Source organism: Lolium perenne, chromosome 7 (genome assembly GCF_019359855.2).
Source record: "Lolium perenne isolate Kyuss_39 chromosome 7, Kyuss_2.0, whole genome shotgun sequence".
NCBI classification, from domain to species: Eukaryota; Viridiplantae; Streptophyta; class Magnoliopsida; order Poales; family Poaceae; genus Lolium; species Lolium perenne.
In genome coordinates, this window is record NC_067250.2 from 288,666,396 (window position 1) to 288,688,737 (window position 22,342).

At 43.5% G+C, this 22,342-nt stretch overlaps 3 protein-coding genes and 1 long non-coding RNA gene across 6 annotated transcripts; 1 reads left to right on the top strand and 3 right to left on the bottom strand.

Moving 5' to 3' along the window:
* Positions 1-3,260: 3,260 nt before the first annotated feature.
* LOC127326634 (uncharacterized) lies at positions 3,261-4,232 on the top strand. Its single transcript, XM_051353437.2, has one exon. It carries the CDS (start codon positions 3,261-3,263, stop codon positions 4,230-4,232), a length of 972 nt encoding a protein of 323 aa, XP_051209397.1.
* A 622-nt stretch (positions 4,233-4,854) lies between these two features.
* LOC127326632 (protein PECTIC ARABINOGALACTAN SYNTHESIS-RELATED) lies at positions 4,855-9,756 on the bottom strand. Its single transcript, XM_051353435.2, has 11 exons — positions 9,377-9,756; positions 9,219-9,269; positions 9,027-9,117; positions 8,300-8,376; positions 7,993-8,081; positions 7,778-7,897; positions 6,403-6,519; positions 6,063-6,206; positions 5,850-5,973; positions 5,542-5,733; positions 4,855-5,345 (listed from the first exon to the last, which is right to left on the bottom strand). Exons 1-11 carry the CDS (start codon positions 9,701-9,703, stop codon positions 4,983-4,985), a joined length of 1,695 nt encoding a protein of 564 aa, XP_051209395.1. The 5' UTR covers positions 9,704-9,756; the 3' UTR covers positions 4,855-4,982.
* A 205-nt stretch (positions 9,757-9,961) lies between these two features.
* On the bottom strand, positions 9,962-14,215 carry LOC127326681 (probable methyltransferase PMT9). Its single transcript, XM_051353473.2, has 7 exons — positions 13,838-14,215; positions 13,579-13,743; positions 13,278-13,460; positions 12,600-13,194; positions 11,749-11,861; positions 11,438-11,658; positions 9,962-10,662 (listed from the first exon to the last, which is right to left on the bottom strand). Exons 1-7 carry the CDS (start codon positions 14,075-14,077, stop codon positions 10,344-10,346), a joined length of 1,836 nt encoding a protein of 611 aa, XP_051209433.1. The 5' UTR covers positions 14,078-14,215; the 3' UTR covers positions 9,962-10,343.
* Positions 14,216-16,612: 2,397 nt separating this feature from the next.
* LOC127326678 (uncharacterized) lies at positions 16,613-21,603 on the bottom strand. Of its 3 annotated transcripts, XR_007868060.2 has the most exons (4): positions 21,263-21,603; positions 20,506-20,650; positions 17,351-17,969; positions 16,613-17,098 (listed from the first exon to the last, which is right to left on the bottom strand). It is a non-coding gene; the product is annotated as an uncharacterized lncRNA (long non-coding RNA). The 3 variants fall into 3 exon arrangements; XR_007868061.2 differs by having other exon boundaries at positions 16,613-17,969; positions 20,517-20,650; XR_007868059.2 differs by having other exon boundaries at positions 16,613-17,969.
* Positions 21,604-22,342: the final 739 nt, after the last annotated feature.

Here is a 22,342-nt window from a genome sequence, read left to right on the forward strand (position 1 = left end):
ATTAAATAAACTAGTTCTATCTTAATCTCCTCCAATCTGTCTAACCATGCATCGATTTGAGAAAAGGTCTACATGAAAAAGATGTGCTGAAGCTGAAAGGCCTCCTTGATGGCACCATGGTTTGGAAGTCGTAGAAGCACCGTTGTTGACAAGAACACCTAAGAACCAGAAATGATGTTGCTAGCAAACTGGATGGGAGTAGTCGACGAGAGAAACCAAGCTGCCACCGATAGAGAGCTCCCAAAAGAATCTTCCGCCCCCCCCCCCCCCCCCCCGCCGAACTAGATCTATCTTTAGCAACTGCCCACGCCTTCTCCCTTCTTCCACCAACTCCTCAACGGCGAGATGGTGGAGATGTCCCCCCCCCCCCCACGTACATATGGTGCTTTGAGGTGATGGAGTGGCTAAAGGACATCGTTCCAAAGTTATGCGATGTCGAGCCATCCATGTTTTCGACGGCACTGATCGACCATCAGCTTATCTTCAAGAGAGGACAAAAGGTCTGCATTAGTTCAAATTGTAAGGTCGACTGCACTGGTCTACCTTTGGAGGGAAAAGGGAGGAGCTAGATTCTGAAGATGGACAAGCAAAAAAGAACCGAAGATATGTTGATTGTATTTCTAGGTGTTCTGTTTTATCCATAAGCGTGCCCTAAGTTCCCATGTAGTTCATTCAACAAGAACCTACAGTGCAACATTATTTTAACTCGCCTTTGATCCAAACCTAGCTTAGTCTCTATTGCATTGTTGTCTAAATCGGTGCGGTGGTGAATGGGTACGATTATACATAGTATGGTCCAGAACGCAATCAGCCTGTCTATGAACACACCAAATTTATAGGCAAATGTATCTACCGGTGTCACATCTACCGTCCATTCTTTGCTTTGAGATTGGTGAGGATTTTGACATTTATCTAATATAAAACTAATAATTAAAACACAAGTGTAACTTTTATGAAACTAAAGTGATACATGAAAAACATTGTGAAGCAGTGTGACAAAAAGTGAAACTGATGACATCATTAATGATGTCACTATGGTTTGTTTCATAAAAATATTCGTATTTCAGTTATGTTTCATAATTTTGTGAAAAAATTGATCAGCACATGGCTGACGTTGCTGGCGTTACTCATGTAGGTGTTGTTGTTGCCTGTAAAAAGAAGTTTTCGGCCTATCTCGCTATTTGGCATGCTCATAGCGTGCACACCGCAACATGCATGGGCCAGGATCGTGGTAGACTTTGTGGATTGTTTTTCCGTCGTTGCTGACGGAGCAAAGTGGTGGGACCCGATGTCGGGAAAACAAACAAATATATTTATCTTCTCTCCAACAGGGATAAAGGGGATGCCCCACATGTAAGAGAAAAAAGTAAAATAGACTTCACGTTGGTCAGACCTAACGGTAGCTAGCGTCAAGTGGGTTGCTGAACTTAGTATCGTCTCGGGAATTCAAGGAAAACTAGTAACACAGTCCGAGTTTTGGCAAGAATTGTGTTGAAACCCAATATGTAAGACCATAATGAATCATTTGAGTACATGTACGTATACAATTCAAAAAGAAATCATAGTACTGTACATGTATATATGCAAGAATAGGGATGAAAGTGGAGGGAAAGTTTCCAATTTTTTCGCAGAAAAATGGAAATGGAATGAAAATATGAAAACGGAAATGGAATTTTACAAAACAGTAGAAGAAATGGGATTGTTCTGGCGGAAATGGAAACAAAAATGGAACAACGTTTTTCCCGCTGAACAAGCGCAGAAATGGAAGTTCCGTTTCCAGCTAATATGGAATTTCCGTCTTAGGGCTTGTTGTGCATCACCCATTCCAACATGCTCATATCATGACCTTGCCAATCCAAACTTCCAAAGCGTCTCTTCCTAAAATCAGCGTTCAAGGTTTGGCCTTCCCTTATTTCATAGTAAATCAAGGACCATGCTAATATTACGGAACAACTTTGCTAGCTTGTTCGAATGCTTTAGATATTATTTTTTTGCATGATTCAAGGGTTTTCTTGGTTCCGGCCAATATCTGGTTTCGTCTTTGTTTTCAGGGTTTCGGTATTAATTTTTTCCTTCCGCAAAAAAAAGGGAAAATAAATGTGGCACCACGTACTCAACTTCGTCCGTATCCGGTTCGTTTTCATCCCTATGCAAGAATGCACGCATAACTTGTGCAAACATATACGGTTTTGCTAGAAATTAGGCGCCTGATTTTTGTTAAGTCTAAGTCGATTTTTTAGCGATCTAATTTGTCTCGTGATCCGTGCTGATATGGGAAGTGCAAGTGGATTTCAACTGGTATTTCTTAGTTGCGCACGAGTTGCAACTCATATTTTCTCAATTACACACGGGTTGCAACTAATAATTTTTTAGTTGCATATAGGTTGCAACTGATATTTTGTCAGTTGCGCATGGGTTGCAACTGATATTTTCCTAGTTGCGCATATATTGCAACTTGTATTTTTTTCGATTGCGCATGGGCTGCAATTGGTATTTTCTCACTTGCGTACTAGTTGCAACTGATATTTTCTCAGTTACGCGTAAGTTGTAACTAATATTTTTGAGTTGTGCATAAGTTGTAAGTAATATTTTTCTCAGTTACATATGCGTTCATATTTTCTCAGTTGCGTATGGGTTGCAACTTGTATTTTCTTAGTTACATATGCAAATTAAATAGCTATGAAATCAACTTAGACTTAATAAAAATCAGTCGCCTGATATCTAGACGCTCCCAAACATATAACGCACAGGTGCGCCGTAACCAGCATCAAATGTAATAATGGGCCACACAGTTCCTAAGAAAAGTAACAAAGCAACCAGCTTCCAACGGAAAATGGAAGTGGCAACTGGCAGTACAACAAGTTTCAACTCAATACGGTAGCACACAAAGTTGCAATCACAATGACAAGCTGTGGATCCATACTTCTCCAGTTTGTGGACCGCGACATTGCGTGTGCATTACTTTATCCAAGCACGTCGGTGGCCGATCGATCGAGTCCGACTCTCAACCCGGCTGGCTGTGTCAGCAACTTCAACTGGGAATCGATTTGGAGTCCGAATGTGTAAGCACTTCACTCTCACACGGCGATATAAGCACAACACCCATGCATGCATGAATCCCTCCCTGTGATAGCAATTAGCAAACGCACCAAACCCTAGCCATCTCCCTCTCTAGCTGCCACACGAGCGCAGGAGAAGATCGACAAGGGGATCCATCGAGCATATCTACAGCGGAGAGGCCCGTCGCGCCGGCGCGCTCCATGGACGACGACGACGGTTTGCGGCTGGAACGGGAGCTTCAGGCAATATGGGACCTGCTGGCGTACCAGGACCAGCACGGACAAGATCAGCATGCGCTTCTTCTTCACGACGACCATGCCGGAGACGCGCCCGGTTATTCGGAAGAGGAAAGCGACGGCGAGTTTGATGAGCTCTGGATGTTACTCCCGCGGTTTCTTCCCCGAGGTTCGGCCCAGCAGCACTTCGTCGCCGCAGGGAGGACGGCCGGCTTCATGCGGGTCGCCGCCGCGGACGCTCCGCACCAAGAAGGAGGCGAGAGGCAGATCCTGGTACACTACCGCTACACCCGCTTCTCGGCCGCATCGTCTTCAGACGGCAGCGTGAAAGCGCGCGGCAGCACGAGGGAGCACCAGCTCCGGTTCATCGCCGCCGCCGGCCACGGGTCCAGGTCGCTGGACTGGGCCGGCGCGTCGCTGGCGCACCTCATATACCCGGACGGCTCCAGCAAGCGGCTCCGGGAGCTGTGGACGAGCCTGACGTCGCAGGTCAGCCTCCCGCCGGGCGCCGCGCGCGTCCAGGTGTTCGTCGACGTCGGCATCCTCCGTAAGGCGGACAGCACGCAGGCGAGCATGGACCAGATGCGCGCCGCCTTGGAGCACATGATGCAGAAGCCGTGGCCCACGCGCTTCACCGGCATGGAGCTCAACCTGCCAGAGCCGGTGCGGTGCGGGTGCGGCGGCCATGATGAAGGCGACAACAACGACGACACGGATAGGGAACAGAGGCCGGCGAAGCGAAGGAGGGTGGTGGCCACCGACGACGAGGAGAGCTGCAGCGTCTGCTTCGAGCTTCTCAAGGGCGACGACCTCGCGGCGTGGCCGGGATGCGGCAAGCCCCACGTCCTCCATGGCGCCTGCATGCAGGCCGTCCTCGAGAGCAACCCGCTCTGCCCTATGTGCAGGCGCGATCTCTACATCAAGCCCAAATTCTAAGTTCCGCCAGTTGTGCAAATGTAACTTGTGTATGAAACTAGCCATTCTTCAGATATTATTTGTTTGCTGAAGCATAGCTTTCTTCACAGGTCAATGAATCGTGTCGATCAGCTGTATTTGTTTGTAACAGTGCCCTCAGGCTTAATGGAATGAAAATTTGTTTGTTCAACACAGATATACATCAATTGAACCTTTCATTGACACATAGTTCTTGGTGAAAAAGCTCTACGCATAAAACTCCAAGTGGTAACAGATAATTATATAAAACTTAAAGCTACAGCCTTTAAAGGATAGATTGTATGAACAAAGGAATCAATCAATAGATTGTACTATGCAACTAGCTATTCTTCAGAAATTATTTGCTGCTGAAGTATAGCGTTCTTTTGGATTGATGGTGTATTCCTCGATGAATGGATCATGTCGATCAGCTGTACTTGATTTGAACAGATTTCTGTAAAGGTGCCCTCGGGCTTCATGGAATAGAAATATGTTTGTTCAACTATGCAATTTTTATGCTCTCGAGGGTATACATCAATTGTTCTATTTTTGGGGGTGAAACGGATATACATCAATTGGACTTTTCATTGACATGTACTTCTAGGTGAAAATAACTCTACAGAGATCACTGAAAGTGGTAACAAATAACTATATAAAACTTACAGTTACAGCCTTAAAAGGATAGATTGTATGAACAAAGGAATCAATCAAGCTATACAGAAATACACATTTTCCTCGCCTCTAGTCTATAGTTTAAGCTCTACACATGCAATCAGTGAGAGGGTTTTCCCAGAGGTCATAGTGCGGGAAGGTGGCTTCAGGGAGGCCAGTTCGTGTCTGGTGAGTGATCATCACATCCTCCACGAAAGTTGCCCATGGCAAGTAGGGATCACCGAAGAACTTCGACATGAGCCCCTTGTCCGGCTTGATAGACTTAAGCCTATGGCGCCCCATGTACCGGCGAAAGCCGATGATCAGCTTGGCGAAATTGCCACCATGGGTCATGACAAACACATCCGACTTCAGGCAAACCAGAAAGTCCAGGGCAGCAAGGCTGGTTACATGCTTCTTGAAATGCTCTATTTCCTCCTTGCTTGCAAGATCTTCTTTCGTGACCTGCAATCAACAAAGAAGGGTCAGTTGTCTCTTCAAATTATCCACCTGCGGGTGGTTTTCCCAGCTACAGGTAATTATCCTTCCTGAAAATTTGACCAACTATTCTAACTATTTTCCTTTTTGAATTTGTAGTTTTGCATTATGTCCATAGAAGGCATACAAAGGCAACAAAAAGGATTTGTGGTAAAACACCTACCAAATTAGGGAACATATTTCTCAGCGGTGCCATTCTGTTGTTTCCACCATACACTTGCCCTGATGCAACATATATCTGAGTCTCCTTCGTATATCCCATTGCATGCAGGATAAAACCTATTTCCCCAGGCTCGAGAGGGCAGCGTCCTTCTTTTCTCTTTTCCAGTGCTAAAGGCCACAAGTGAGATCCATTCTGCATGCAAGAGACGGAAATGTATTTAAGTATAGTACTCTGTGACCTTATTCCTCTTCAGGTTCATATCATTATCTGATTTCCAGTTAAGCAGACAATTCACATTAGAGCATCACCTTGAAGCGTCTTGGCCATTGTTTCTGTCTATATTCAGCCATCATTACTTTCTCCTCTCTGGTTCCAACAAAATCACAAAATGATAAACCCACCATCCCTTTCTCGAATCGAAGATGAAGAGCCCTTCAAAAGTAAGAATAACCGAGTGTGAGATATGTAAAAAAATTGCCAACTTCAGGCAGGTTAATCTGAAAACAATTAGCTAAGCTTACATGTACGGATTTACATTGCCAGTTCGATTCCTCATCCTCGTTGCCAGCTTGTCAGCCATTTCTTCAATGCCAGGTAGAAACTTTAAGGCGTGATAATTAACTCTACATCTGAGCCGGTTAATCTTCATTGGAACATTATCATACCTGAAATGGTGAGCCCATATTACACTATAGCTATAAGTCACAAGAATGTAAGTGACCAAACAGCAAGCTATAAATTCTGTGAAACTTGACCATGAAAGACTCTAATGTGAGGGCAGGGCTATAAAAATATATACAAATCTCAAGACATGTGAACAGAAGAGAACCATGAAAATATCAAAATGCAAATATCACTTACCCCAACCTATCCACAAATGGCTTGATAGACATTATCTTTTTCTCTTTGATCCTTGGAAGCACATTGTCAACATAAAACTGTGCTGATGCATATTTTGGGATATTTTTTACAGTGCGCCTGTTAAAATCACCATAAATAATAAGAAAAGTTACAGTTAAGTATAATAATATGTTTGCGTTGCATGTAAGCAAAATAACATATGCAACAAGCAGAAACACAGATATTTTATCTCACACAACAAAGCACATTAATGTAACCATACAACTAAGCATACAGATTGGCACCATTTTGGACCAGGCACCATTACTCATATTTGCCAAACATTAACAGGTAGTGGTTCAGAAATGAAAAAAATTCCAACCACTACAAAAGATCTTACCCAGTGGACAGGACAGAATAAATGGGTTAAAGGTTTCTTCAGATGATTAATGGATTAATTGTTGATATCAGCCAGTTCGCAAGTGGAAGAAACTAAATGTATCAGCCAACAAACTATCATGCCATAAAATGCACAAGTGACAAGGAATCATTAATAACGCGCATGGCAGCTGCCACTGTAGTTTGTACCAAGGATTTGGCTCCCGACAGGAAAAAAATCCCGGGGGTGCTCGGGATTCCCGGTTACCGCGGTAACCGGGAAATCCCGCCCGGTTACCGGACGAATTCAAAATCGAAAATTTAAATTCAAAGAGAATATTCGCTAAAATTTAATTTTTTCGCGAAAAAACAAAAAAATCGGGATTTTTATCCCGGTTAGACCAATTCCCGCGGGTGGTCGGGATATCCGGTTCCCGGCCGGGAACCAGATTTCCCGGGCGGTAACCAAATCCCTGGTTTGTACTCTATGATAAACTGGGATAACAGTATCAACCAGTTTAGCAACATAATCTAGTCATTGGTACAGATGCCTATTGCAGATGAAGAAATTATAGGAAACAAAGAGAACTTAGGAGAAGCAGGAACCATTGCAATGCCCCAGCAATACGATTTTCTCGCACACGCAAAAATCTCAGCTTCCAATATAGTGATAATTTGAATTGAACAAGCAGACTTGGGGAGCCATTAATGAGGTTTAAAGCACCTACAACTTGAGTTGCATGGACTAGCAAGTTCTTGCATAACAGTATAACATACATGTAAAAGCATATGCAAGTTTGCAAATGACATAACTATACAGATAAACCAAGCAGCAGAAGTCATTTGGTTAGCTTGTTGTTCATGGGCATATTGTCTAGGAGTATTTATTCCGCCTGGCCATGTTAATGTCGATTCTAATATGAAACAAAATAGTGCTCCCAAATAAATATCATTCAAGCATTTATCAAGTTTTAAACTTGACAGAATGTAAGACAGATGAAAAGGTGGAGCAACTAACTTTATACTGGTGAACAGCTCATCTTTTTCTGTGAACCAGTCAGGAATATCTCGAACAATGCGCACATCAAACTTCAAATAATTTATAAAATGATCTACATCAAAGATATCTTCGAATTTCCTGAACAGAATATAAAGGTTGTCAAATATTATAGATACAAACAGGTGTAAACAAGTAGGAGTCGAATAAGAAAAGAAATCTTATTCATCACTTACGTTTGGTCTTTCCATATTTGATCCTGCTTCAGCACAGGCAAAATAAGTGTAGCGTTCATTATCTTAGCAATTGCGACAGCATTACATATCTGCAAATTTATCATGTAGTGCAATTAACTAGTGAAGGTTCGATATAAAGTACTTAAGATATTTTCGATACATAAATAATCTGGCACAGGAAGTAAACAAATCTTCATAAGCCATTAATTTCCATCGAAGTTTAAGCTTGGAAACAAAAATAATAATCATGTGTTATTAAAGGAGAAGAATTCAGCAAGTTGATATTGTGAATAGGGCACATACGTACAGCTATCCGTTGCTGGTTCAATCCACCCTCAGCATGAATAAAAATATACCCAGAAGTTTCATTCTCTGACACAAGATCTGCAGAATAGTAGAGAGAGAAAGACAACCTCAGAATGCAACCATGATTTCAAGTGAATGTTTGCCAAGCTAAGGTTTTGTAAGCATAGATAGAGGATGAACGCCCATATGTTTCTTCTGAGTCGAGTTATGAAGAGAATTGTCGATCCCTTTTCTCAAGGACAAACGACAGGGGTTATGGTTTCATGAACAAAGCTCGTGTACTATGACAAAAAGGCATAGCGAGAACTGAATGAGGTATTGGTTTCTCTACACTTGGAGAAAACGACAGGAATCATGTGTTATGTGCACCCATCCAGGCATACACTAGCTCACGAGCTCATGTGCGTGAATACACTAGACTTTACAGAAACAAATGTGGAGAGAGTATTTCTGATGGCAGAAGTATATTTGTTTCTCCAAGCATCCAACTTGGTGCACGAACTGTGGAATTTTTATTACTGTACAATAATTCTAGCAGGTCTAATCTTTGAGTTACTTACAACACACCAAAGTGATAGGGTACATGACTTTTAGCAAATTTTATCAGCTATCTAGGCAATATCTTGCAGTAGTATCAAGATACATGGAAATGACAAGAGTCTTAAAGTTATGAAACATCTTTCGCAGCAGTTTGCAATTTTTGCAGAGCAATGAAATTCAGTACTTGCCTGAGATCTCATCACTGTGTTGCTCCGCGCACGGCTTCCAGGACGTGGCCGCGGCATGCGGATTCTCCCACAGAGAGCCCCGCCCATTCACCTGAATGGTAATTAACACACCGAGCCAAACAAACAAACGTTAAAAGAGATGGTGTTCACTAGCATTCCTCCAGATGCACGCTGAGATCAAGGTCACTTTACCCCGGGGCACTGGAGCCGAATCCCGTCCTTGCGGCACAGGTAGGGCGCATTCTATGGTCCAACAACGACAGGATTGGAGTGTAAGTATGTAAGTAAGCATCAGGGATCCCGCTGAAATGCAACGGAAATCGATGGGATCAAGTGAGTGAAGGACTCACGAGGTGCGACCAGAGGGAAGGGGCGGAGACGAGCGCGGCGAGGGCGAGGCAGGAGAGGACGGCGATCAGGATCCGGTAGGAGGACGGGGCGGAGGGCGACCTAGGGTCCTCGAGCGCGAGGAGGGCGCGCACGGGGGCAGGGAGGGGGCACCTCTGGTGCAGCGGAGGGGAGGAGCGGGGCGCGCAGTCCTTGCCGCCATCGCCGCCGCGGGAGGAGGGGAGGAACGGGGAGGAGGCTGAGGTGGCCGCCTCCGCGTCGCGCTTCGCAGGCGAGCTGGAGGCGCGGGCCGCCGCCGCCGCTACCGTGGCGTGCCGCAGCTCGGCCATGGCGGGGTCGGTGCGAGGAGTGTCGCGCCGTCGGTGGTAGTGGAAGCCGTTTGGATCGTCAGTGTGACGTGTTCGTTGCCCTCACAGGTTCTCTCTCGTTTCAAATGAAACCTCAACAAATTTTGAAGATTTCAGTACATACTACTCCAAAGCATTTGTAAAAAATTGTACTTCCGTTGGTCGAGACCAGGTTCTCTCTCGTTTCAAACGAAATTTCATCAAATGTTTTACCGGAGATTTCGTCAAATCCATGTGAAATTAGAATGGTCAGGTAAAGTGTAACTATTAGCTTCCGTACGAAAAACATACTCTGTATCAATGTTCAAAGCATCATATCTATTTACAAATGGGATGGAGCAGACCATACACAGCACAGGAGCGAAGCACATCTTGACGATAGTACCAGTGGAGATCAGCATTTTCGACAGCCATGTCATATGTACTCTGAACCACTGAAGTCTACATGTCGCACTCCTAACACTTCTGTGAACATTCCATCACAGCCAAAAGGATAAGGAGAAAGGGTAGTGAAAGCGCTAGTGGAAAAAGGTCCAAAACTATAATACACCTGAGAATTTGGGGGATCACAGTTAACAGCGGCTAACTAAGATCAGAACAACAGCTATGTTTTGCTTGCTTGCTACGAAGGCTGCAGTGCCTGATCCCATAACTTTTTCCTCACGATCAGGACTCTTTCATCGTCACCTGACGAAAGCGCGTCTTCCTTTGGTTTCACCTCAGATGACCAGTCGTCCCATCTCAGCGCCGGTAAAAGCTTCTTGATGTAGTTTACAACAGGAGCGGTGTCTCTGATAATGGCGTATCCGTGAGGCCTCATGATGCGGTCCATCTCGATCAGCAGATCCTCCAGGCTGCAGCCCTGATTCTCCATCTCAGAGAACAACAGCCAGGCGTGAAGGAGGTCATAGGTGCGAGGGTACGTCGAGAATGACTCACACCTTCAGTAAGAAACAACCATTATAAATCAAGCAGGAGCCAATTGTAGAATCTCAAGTATGAAAATGCATAGTTCAAAAAAAAGTATGAAAATGCACAGAACAATGCACACAGAACTTCTTTCAACAATTTTTTAGATTCTCACTTCTTTCAACAATTACCGTGAATCCACAATGTTTGACATTATGCGAAGCAACAACAGAAACTGTTAGACAATACTGGAGCACCAGGCATCTGGTTTTTCATCTTGGTGCAATTCGACTGTACAATTTATCCTGCGGCCATCAGTTAATGGCAGGGTACTGTTTATAACAGCTACGAGGAAAAAACTCCGTGGAGTGAACTCTGGTTCCAATCATGATGGCATGTTTGGAATGTGAGAGGTGGTTAATTTTTTTAAAAAAAGAACATGAGGTCGATAGCTGCCCATTTTATGAGTTCTGATGGAAAATGGCATGCACCTCTAAAAAATGAAACAACAAAAATACTATTACTACAACACACATAGGGAAATAATGCACCGCTTTGGGAAGCACCAAAATGTGATATTCGAATGGATAACCACAACAAAAACAAGTTCCACATATCAATACTCGCCAAACTGTTTGATCTTTTTTCTGTAATTAAAACCTCTGATGCAGTTATCAAATTGTCTCTTGTGTGCCACATAACAACAAAGATTCTAAGAATTTAATTATGCATAGTCAACATTCAAACAATTTAATCGGAAATGAATAGATGAGAAGTAGGCGAGAAGATACTGCACAGGGATCTTACCAATTATGGACTGTGCCTATTAACCCACGATCATATATGATTTTCAGTTTTCCAGATTCCGTGAAAGGGACAACATTCATTACCCAGACGTCCTTTTTCCTCAGTGATGCTGCAAATCCGCCAAGGTTAGCATTCATATCCATAACATTTCGAAAGGAATCCTTCCTTATCTCAGATTTCATAAGTTTCCAATACTGAGCAACTCTAGAATGCCAAATTTCCTGCAAACAGTATTCCATGGTTAGACACTAGAGACCATGATCAAAAAGGGTGTGGATTCGTATCACAAAATCCGGCATCGAAGTACTCACATTGTCGTCAGAAAAATTCTTCGAACTGATTCCAATCTCTTCCAGACGAGGGGGTGGTGCTGTGAGCCTTTGTGGCCAGGGAAGCAGATCACTTCCTTTAACCTTGTGTACTCCTGGTTAAATAAAATAACGTTACAGCATCGGGATACAGGTATGCTAGGAGTATTAAGAGTAATTTATGGAAAAACTACAAGTGAAGTTGAAAATTACTTTACAGAAACTTGTATTGAGAAATTCATAGTTACAGCAACAGGTAAACATACATACATGAACAGATGCACTCAACCAAATACGGCAATATCCTACTACAGTTTAAAACTTAAAATGTTAGTTGCAGAAACCTTGCATATCTAAATAAATACGAAACCAATCACAGCAATATTCTCCTACAGATTTAAACCAGAAGAAATGCAGGTAACAAATGATGGTGGCATGCAGGCATTTGACAGCCAGCAAAACAGCAGTAGAGGGTAATATGTGGAGGCCTAGGGTGTCAAGTGGGATGAAATTGCAGAAGAAGGGCATAGATGATGTCTTAACGGCAAGTGATAGAGCGTGGTTTCATCCAATTAGTGGGCGATAAGGTGAACCAATCATTACAGGGTTGTCATGGGGTAATCCCTTCGGGTAAGAGGTTGACCAAAGTACCCTTCTAATGTTATGGCTAACCAATGCTACAAAGGATGTGGCTACTGTTTATAATCTTGGCCCTTGATCTGCTCTAGCATGTGTGAACTTTTGCCAGGGTAGAGTATATCTGAAGCAAAACTCTAGAAGAAAGCAAGAGACGGTAAAGAATAGACTATGGTATTCAGTTATAATCTTGAGGCAAATCGGAAAAGTGAGATTACTGTTGGAGTAGGGAGTTATGCATGCTTTCATGAGGACATTCCAAGCAGCATCTGGGTCATCATCCTGGCCACACATGGGAGGAAGTGCTCCAGGCTCTCTCTTCACATAACACCAGTTCGTCAATGGTTTGACCCATATCACCGTCTGGCCCTTCCTCGAAGCAATCCTCCAACACATCCCCCGAGCAAGACTGCTCATCTGCTTCCATATCTTCCTGTTCGCCGGATCAGAAGCATAGGCCTCCGGCGACGAGTACACGAAGTACCCTCCAGGCCTCAACACCCTGTCCACCTCCAGCAGCAAGACCCCGTCCCTCTGCAGCCAGTCGATCCGGCAGCGGGAGCAATGCGCCAGCTCGAACGCGCGGCTCGGGTACGGCAGCCTCCGTGTGCCCAGCACGCCGAGGGTCGACGGTATCCCCCTCTCGAGCGCAAACTGGATCTGGTTCTCGTGCACGTCGTTGGGCGCGACCGACACCGCGATCACGTCCAGCGGGAGCAGGTACGCCCCGAAGCTGGCCACCCCGCAGCCCACGTCGAGCACCGTCCTGATGCTGCCCCCGTTGCTCAGCTTGCCGTTCGGGAACTCCAGCATCTGGCGTCAGGCAAGTGGGCATTGGTGTTCGTTAACTAGGTTTCGAAAGGTAACCGGAAGGCGGTGGGTTGAAGGTGGCAAACCTGCGCGAGGTGCACGATGTACTTGTCGGCGCCGGCGTGGAAGTGGGTGCCGCCCCCGGGGAAGTTGATCTTGGCGCCGTTCACCACCATCCACCTCTGGTCCGACTTCTCGGCGGCCAGGTGCGTGTGCGGTATGTTGGCCTTCCACACCGCGTCCCGGCTCCTCGGCCACCTGATTGGCACCTACGAAAATCGCATCGATCGGCATGAGCGAAAACAAACAAGCCATGAAACAGCAACAAGTAATCTGCAACGCAGCACATGATCGATGCCTATGTGATCGATCGATGGTGTGTCTCACCAGGTAGCCAGCGGGTGGGGGGATGAGGCAGTTGAGGCGGCGGGGCGCGGGCGGGCAGTGGCGCTCGTAGTGCTCCATGAGGGAGATGTTGAGCCTGAGGCGGAGCTGGTGGTGCAGGCCCCGGTCCAGGCACGGGATCAGCTCCGAGTGCACCGCGTCGCACACCTGCGCGCGCACACAGCAGCATACCGAGTCAGTCAGCGAATCGAGCCACCCCACCATTAATTAGCACGAGCGGGAAGAGGCTGGGTGTGCGGACCGGGAGGGAGGAGAGCGCGAGGTCGGCGGGGACGGGGGCCTGGGCCTGCTGGACTGATCGGAGAGGGGCGCGAGGGTGCCGGCGGCGGAGGGTGGGCCCGAAGGCGGCGCCGTAGAAGAGGCAGAGGAGCGCGAGCGCGAGGACGGCCCCGGCCAGGGCGCACGCGAAGGCCCGGCGGCGGCCCGGCGCGCCTCCCCACCCCCGGCTGCTCTGCCGCGGCGACGGCGGCGGCGGCTTCATCGTCGCGCCGCGGAGACGCCGAGGCAGTGCGAAGGGGGAGCGGCGCGGGGGTGCACTGCACAGGCACGGCCTCACGGGCACGGCGGCGGAGACCCAGAGTGGACTGCGGTCGGTCGGTCCAGGGACGGGGCGGACCACGCCACGAGCCCACGAGCACTGGGTCGCGAGTTGGGACGGTCGACGAGCAAATGAAGGCCTTTTGGGATTCAAGAGATTTTTTTCAAAAAAAAAAACTTTAATTACGTTTTTTTTCTTATTCCAACATTTCGAAAATTTTGCGTTCCAAAAATCCCATCGTATTTTATCCTCCGAGAACACATACAGTGTCACATAGAACCATTGTTTCCCACTTTTTAGCTGACAAAAAACAAGGAGTAACTCACCTAGTACTTTGTTGGCGCATCCTCTCCAAATCATTGTATCACCTAAATTTGGTTGGTGATGTAACCATCTTTTCCGGCTTAAACAGTTCAAGTTTGCCATGCATGAACAGAAACACAAAGCTTCATGGAGTTATCTATTATATATCATCTCCCACTAAAGAGATTAGCACGATTAAACAGGATACAGGACATAATAATTAGCCACCTAAACAACGATTGATTCCGCTTCATCTAGATACAATGCTAATAGCATAAAATCAAACTATGTATGTAAGATATGCATAATAGCACTTGCATAAGACAATAAGTATATAGCTGCCTCGTAAGTTGTCTATACGAATATTGTAGATTGCATGTACTTATGTGCGATCATGACTGCACTTTTTTCTATTTTCTCCGTGTCAAAAAAAAGCAAATCATAAGAGGGATCTCTTACAAGTTACAAAAAGTTGACATCACACATATTGTCATACTTGGCCTCTACGATTGTCATATGATTTTCGGGTCGCATGTGTGGTGATCATTTCCCTCCTCTATGCATTTACCTTAGCTAAGTGTTTGGCCATGGTGCTATATTATTGGTGTTGACATCCGATTTTTTTTACTCCAAGAGCCTATGGGTTTGTGAGTGCATATTCCATGATGTGATAATCCAATCAAGTATTGGAGTACTCCGTGGATAGTTTGCAGCACGTTTTTTCAACTTTAAGTTGCACTAGGTGATCATGAAAGTCGTGGTCCAAAGTTGAGCCTCATGTTTTGATACGAAAAAGTATGGGCTTTGTTTGGTTCAAAGTTTACTTCCCCAAGTATTGTCTTATATCTAACTAGGACGCGATGGTTAGCTCGAGTTGGTGGCTACCCCGCAACCCGGGTTCGAATCTCCTCGGATGCGGATTTGCGGCTCATTGAGCTTCTTCTATAAGAATAAGCCCTGGGTGCTAGTGCCCATGGGTCTCTTTTTTTTTTTATATATCTAACTAGGACATTGTGAGGTTTTGAAACTTCACCAAGTTCGCATTGAAATTTAAGTTCCCATTTATTCTTGGAAATATTGATTACACCACTTTTTTTACCTTCAAGTAAATGCATTTCTCAATAAATGTGAATGGACAACCTCTGTACTATTTTATCCGACTATAATGTTTCCGATAAGATCTCCATTAGATTCACTGAGGAAAATCCATTCTGATACAATTTTTATACTAGTTTGAAATCATGCATTCCGTGTAGGAAAAGCGAACCAAAGGCTAACTGGTTCGGTCCAATACATAATGGGCATCCGTTCATGGGGTCCGACAAGAAAAGCCGATCCTCCTGTTGGTTGGCTTCTAAGCTTGTAAAGTAGGCATGCATGCGTGGGTTTGGGAGGCTTGGCCCACATGTCATGGAGTAAATAGAAGAGAGAGATTTTTTTGATCCCATAAATGTAGACACGCGTGCATGTATTATCAAGCGATGCTTGCATCACACAAAATCGAGGACGGTTCCAAAACCAACCATTTTTCACTTGAATTAGACCTACATGTCCATGGTCTTAGAATCAAGTAAATCCAACATGAAATGGACCTATATCACTTCTTTGTCCAACAAGCAACTACTATTCCTTGCCCGGACGCTGCCTACCACCCGCATCTATCGTCGTATCATATATAGCTCCGTTCCAAAATGGTTTACATTTTTAAACGGAGCTAGCTAGTACTTTCTAAGTCAAAATCGTCAATGTAGAAAATAATGGCATGTCAAAACCAGGCATCAAAAGTCATCGTTCGATAAATTTTAATAGAGTAAGTAATACCATAATACCAAGTAACATGTGCCCTTCATCCTATCAGAAAGGTACAAATGCCTCTAGAAAAGGAAAGTTCAAATGAAATCTCCCCTTCCACTCAAAAAGAAAAGGAAAGTTCGAATGAATCACAACTTTTTTTAATTTTTTTTCAAATAAACCTCAAGCTTTATTTTGAAATTATTTTCTACAGGGGTTACATGTTTGGTCAGGAATTTCGCGAGTCTCTACCATCTAAAAAGGAAGAACTGGTTCTGTTTCCTCCGGTCCAAAGTTTCGTCCTACATATTTTCATTATGACCATCTTGCCCTTCCACCTAGCCTCAAACAATTTACCACCGCACCATCATTTGACGAAATCAGTATTTGAACCACGCCATCATTCCACAGCAAAGGAAACTCCACTGTTTCAGGGCAACACAAAAGGAAGCCTCAAACAATTTAGCATCTCTACAAAAGGAAACTACACCTTTTCAGGCAACATGAAAAGAAACTCCACAGTAAAATCACCGCACCATAATTTGAGGGCAACAGGAAAGGAAACTATCATTTCCACAGATTTTCATCACCACACCATCAGGAAAGGAAGTCTAAAACAATTTAGCATCTATACCATCAGGAAAGGAAGCCTCAAACAATTTAGCATCTATACGGCACCATAATTTGAGGGCAGCAGGAAAAGAAACTCCACAGCAAAATCACCGCACCATTATTTCACCATCTCTACCGCACCATAATTTGAGGGCAACATGAAAGCAAACTCCATCATTTCCACAGATTTTCATCACCACACCATCAGGAAACAAGGAAAGGAAGCCTCCGACCGTCCATCATTTCCTGATCTCGCACCTACACAGAACAAAGGAAACTTCATCATTTCCTGATCAACCATATCGGTACTTGCCTGAAATCATATAATCCCTTCAGATTGGTACCCTCAAGCATGGCTGGATGATTTCTGGTGCATGCATATAAAAGGTACCCTCAAGCATTGTTATGCGAGAGATCTCCTCGAGAGTATATGCGGATCATCAGGGAAGGTACGTAACCACACCTCTAAGTTGTATATGAAGATTTGTGAGGAGACTTGTTGTTTCATACCTTGGCTGGTATTATCATGCGAATCATCAGGGAGAGTTTACAACCTCTGTTGGGATCAGAGTGGAGGTACGTAATCACACCTCTAAGCTGTGTGCACTTTGTAAATTGGTTGTGTCCCTATTTTTTGGAAGAACTTCCCCATCATGTGAGAATCTGCGGTAATCTGGTGTGTCAGGTCAACATGTTTTAATAGTTCACTAATACCAATCTGATAGGATATTTGAGGTTTCAGGCTTTGATATCTATTTACTTCATAGCATAACATGCAATCTATTTACTTCATAGTATTTCTCACGTGACTGGAGTTATCATGTAGATAGAAAAGATGTACTAGAAAAGATGTACCGGTATTATCTTTCCTCGATCTGTTAACAAAGCTAGGAGGCCGCGTGTGTCAGGTCATAATGCCTCTAGCCTAATCAATGTTTCCTGTTGCATCTAGAGAGTAACATGGGTTATAGAGATAAGTTGATCGCCCCTCTAAATTGGTTTGGCATGATGGTTGTCTCCCCTCTAAATTGGTTCGAAAGTAGATGCCTGAGTATTAAAGATATACCTTTCATGGAATTGCTAAAACTTTATGTTCATCTTATACAATTGTTGCAACTCTTGCATCTCCCTGTACCCAAAGTACATGTTAGTTGCCACAGCCGTAGAGATAGTGTGAACATGAAAGGAAATTCCATGTTAGTTGCCACTGCGGTAGATATAGTGTAACATGTAGGTGAATGCACATAATAAAAATTAGGCTGGATCCTATACACCTACTAAGGCTACGCTAGGCTAGACAGAAAAAAAATTCTGGCATAGTAAAATCTACCGCAACAAATAAAATCTTTGTAAATCTACCACAGCAAGCAAAGTCTTATCCTAAGGTGTATTATTTTCATGGTTATAACATATTCCCAAAGAAAGTATAATCTGGCATCATACTCTGGAAAGGAAGCAACTAAGTATATTGCCTTTTTACATTCACTTAGCTTGCCAATCCTATTGATGGGAAAGTTCGCATACTTGTCCTTTCAATGACTAATTGAATTAATATGATCCGCATGACTATCTTTTTATTTTCTAACAACTCTTGCTTATCTTGATATAGATGAGCACAAATGTTTTGCCCATGGAAGCGATGACCGAAGAGAAATTATAAGAATACATCATGTCTTTGCCTCAAAAGATCAAACTGGTGCAGATACTAGACGCATGCTTGAAGCGCAGTGACCTAGAGTGCTTGTTTTAACACAATGGATGGTTGGATGAGACGTAAGAAAATATTTCCACAATGGATGGTAACATCACAATACTTTCTGATTACATACATATTTAAATCTAAAACTATGGATGCCACTTACTTTCTTTGTTGTCAGCTCTTTGTGCCAGTTAACGCGAATATAAATCATTGGATTTTACTTAACGTCGATGGGCCTAATCGCTGCATACAAATACTGACGTCGATGGGCCTAATCGCTGCATACAAATACTGACAGTTAACTAATTATTGGATTTCTTTGTTGTCAGCTCTTTTGGTTCAAGTATGTGCCAACAATATCAGCTCAGATCTCACTTTCATCTATGTTATCACTTAAAAGGACATCAGACTGACCACTATTGTATAAGGTCCAGGATAATCCTAACTACATAATGGTGTCCAACTTTATCAGCATGTAATGTCAATTCACCATTGGTATATATGTAATGTCGATGCACCAAACCGCCACATACAGGTACTTGACTCGTTCAGCTCTCGGATGAGCCAGCCCGACCTGCAACTTACGGTGAGCGTTTACTACTCCCATACTTACTCAGTTTACATTGTTTGTGAAATAACATTTATTTTACATAGACATGTCATGCTCTTTTCTATTTAACAACTACTGGGTGTTGAGAATCATCTTAAGATTGCTTCTCAGATTAGTGACTTCAACAAAGGTGATAAGTGGCCAGACCTTGAAGTAACTAACTGGCCAATAGAGCAGTGTATTCACGAGTCATTGCAATCAGATGGGTATGTTAGAAGCTTACTACACTTTATGACTATTCAGAAATTCCTTATATTTAACATCCATATAGGCCAATATTATTTTAAAACTCTTGTAGCTCGTCATGCGGCTTGGTTTTGCTAAAACTCATGGAACATTGGACAGGACGAACTAGCTCACGCTGTAACACATGTATCATAAAATTATATTACTGTCAATATTATATTACAATCAATATCCGTGCTGCAACTAATTAATTCGAAAAACTAATTTGCAGAAGGGTATCAAACTATTTAGGAAGCAGTCAGCTATTATTCTGCATGAGTCTGTTTTGAATGATTTAAATGGAACCCCATAATATGAGCAGCCAGATGTCAAGGGAGATAATAGCAACAACTGTAACGACTGCAACACATTAAGAAACCACGGTAGCTGTCGTTAACACCAGAAATTGACGCAGAATCTCCTATCATTTTCGACCATCAGACAGCATCTGACATGAAAGATTTCAAGGAGAAAATAGCATTTCCTAAAGGAAAGTGTCCTGAATTATTAAGGTTATGAGAGATTCAGATTAAAGTGCTATGCCATTGACCATTATTAGTGAACAATTCCAGTTAAGTCAATAGATAAGGTTATCAGCGAGAGCTGACTATGTGTGCATTACGATAATTTTATCACCATTAGCTGCATCTTTAAGGCCATGCTTGCTTAACTATATTGAGTGTGTAGCAACATCCCATATTTTTCTTAAACGATTAGTTAGCTGACAAGAGTAAGAATTTTCATAAAAGAAATCCTAGCCATACCTTTTGCTATCATATATATATGTATGTTGCACAAACAGTTCATTTTATTTAACTATAGTGCGTAATAATAATTGAACTCGACATGTCTGCATAACTAGAAAGTATCAAATGATAAAATTATATCAGGAAAGCGGTGTATCCATTTTCGGAACTAATCAAGTTGATGAGATGTAAAGCATCCAATTCACCGGTAAACTTAACTTTTCTAGGGTGATTCCAGTTCAAAATTTCAGAGTTGAACTGCCAGTGCCATTTGCAGGAAAATTCTCAGGGTAATGTTTTCTGTGTTTTGAAATTTACTCGAAACTCTTACCATCATAAAACATTTTTGTGATTTTGCATTTGGATATCAACAACTGACGGTTACCTGTGTCTCACCGATCCATCTCATGGGGTCGGAGGAGAGGCCAACCATCTGGATGTAGATGTTCTCGTGGTACATCATCCCCGTCTGCCACATCCACAATAGACCTCTGCATTCTGAAGTGCCTGTGGTAGAAGTACGTCCCTGTCTGTAGCCATGAACAAATATTCGTCATCCACAAGTCGAATAACAAACAAGTTGCAGTTTTTGAAACTATCAGGAGAAAAAGGAAATATGTTGGACAACCATACACAGTATCACTGATTCTTTCAGTAGAATATATGTCAATTTTTTTGAACTTGACGTTTGATTAGCTTGGAAGCCAGTACGTGCTCCAGTCTGCTCAATACTATTCATAAGTTGTGCGAAAGAAAATATGACATTCTAAACGTCCCACAGGTAATGTGATAATTAAGATGAGAGCACCTTCCTTATACAAACAGACAGAATAATCACCTTCCCATGCCACCTTCTATAAACTTAATTTTCAATTATTACAAATCGCAAATCACACACGGACCCACTTGCCCAAATTTCGCTCTACTCCTCCGAGACAATCAGCATGGCGAGCAAACCCCGACTTATGCAAATAGCTACGGCGGTGAAAATTGGCAGATCCCCTCGACGTGTCGATTTGATCTCTGGTAAGTTCGATGAATATATGAATTTAACACTCTTACTCCTCCATTTCCACAGATCCATGAGTTTGCAAATTGCAATCTAGGAAAAATTTGACATAAATCATATACTGCATCCATACCGTGCATCTTGAGCAACATCAAGGCAAATTGGCAAAAGCTCTCATGTGAGGTACCCTGCGCGCTGCTCCAATCGGGCCTTCCTAGGGGTCCCCGAGGAGGTGCTCCTGCTCCTCGCCGTGGAGCCGATTGAGTGGCGGGCTGGCGGCGAGGAGCCTGTGGGGTCTCTGGAGGCCGTCGGGGACTGCCGAGGAGCCTCGTCGGGCTGTTTCTTGGACCGCACTGGCGAGGTGGAGCGAAGCAGAGGGCGGGAGGCAGGGGAGTGTGCTAGGTGTGTGCGGTGGAGTGAGGAAGATGAGAGAGGGAGGGAGCTTGAGCGAGGTGGAGTGAGTAAGGTGTGCGGCATGGGTCTGTGTTTTCTTTTCTTATTTTTATTACTCCGTATATAAGGTTACTTGCTTCCTCCCGTTGGGCACATACACCTATCTCGTTCCTTTCCTGATTATTAAGAACAATATACATTGCAAGGAGAGAGGGTGTAACGATATGATAGAAGTAGGATTGTAGGAGACATCCCTAAAAAAAATTTGTACTGAGAGATTGTAAGCTAATGACTGTAATATGATGGTGTGTCTCTCTCTCTTAGCTGTTTGCAGCTACGCCATGATTTTGCAAATTTTGTCTGCCTTTCTATAAAATACGGTACGCACATGTGTAATCTGAAAATCGGTACACTGAATTTCTTTGAAGCGTCTATGCTTCATAAATTTTACATACAGATCGAGACAAAGAGTTGATCCTTGCACTTACACGCTTACTTATGTGTTGATAGTATATGCAATTTGAGAGTATACATACAAAAGGTTCACATCTCATGTGATAAGATTTTGTATAATGTTGCTTCAGTGATTTTTGAATATATTTTTTCTCATTAATTGCTTGAAACTATAATGTTGGCATATGTTATTATATAGGTTTTTTTTCTCGAGTCCACATTGCCGACATCTTTTTTGATAAAATATTTTTAGAATGTGCTTATGTTGTTCCATATCATGGAAGCACCACAAGAGCATAAAACACTCGATATATCGTTGGTCATGATAAAAGGGATGGCCAAGGGTGGAGAAATGTGTTATAAAATA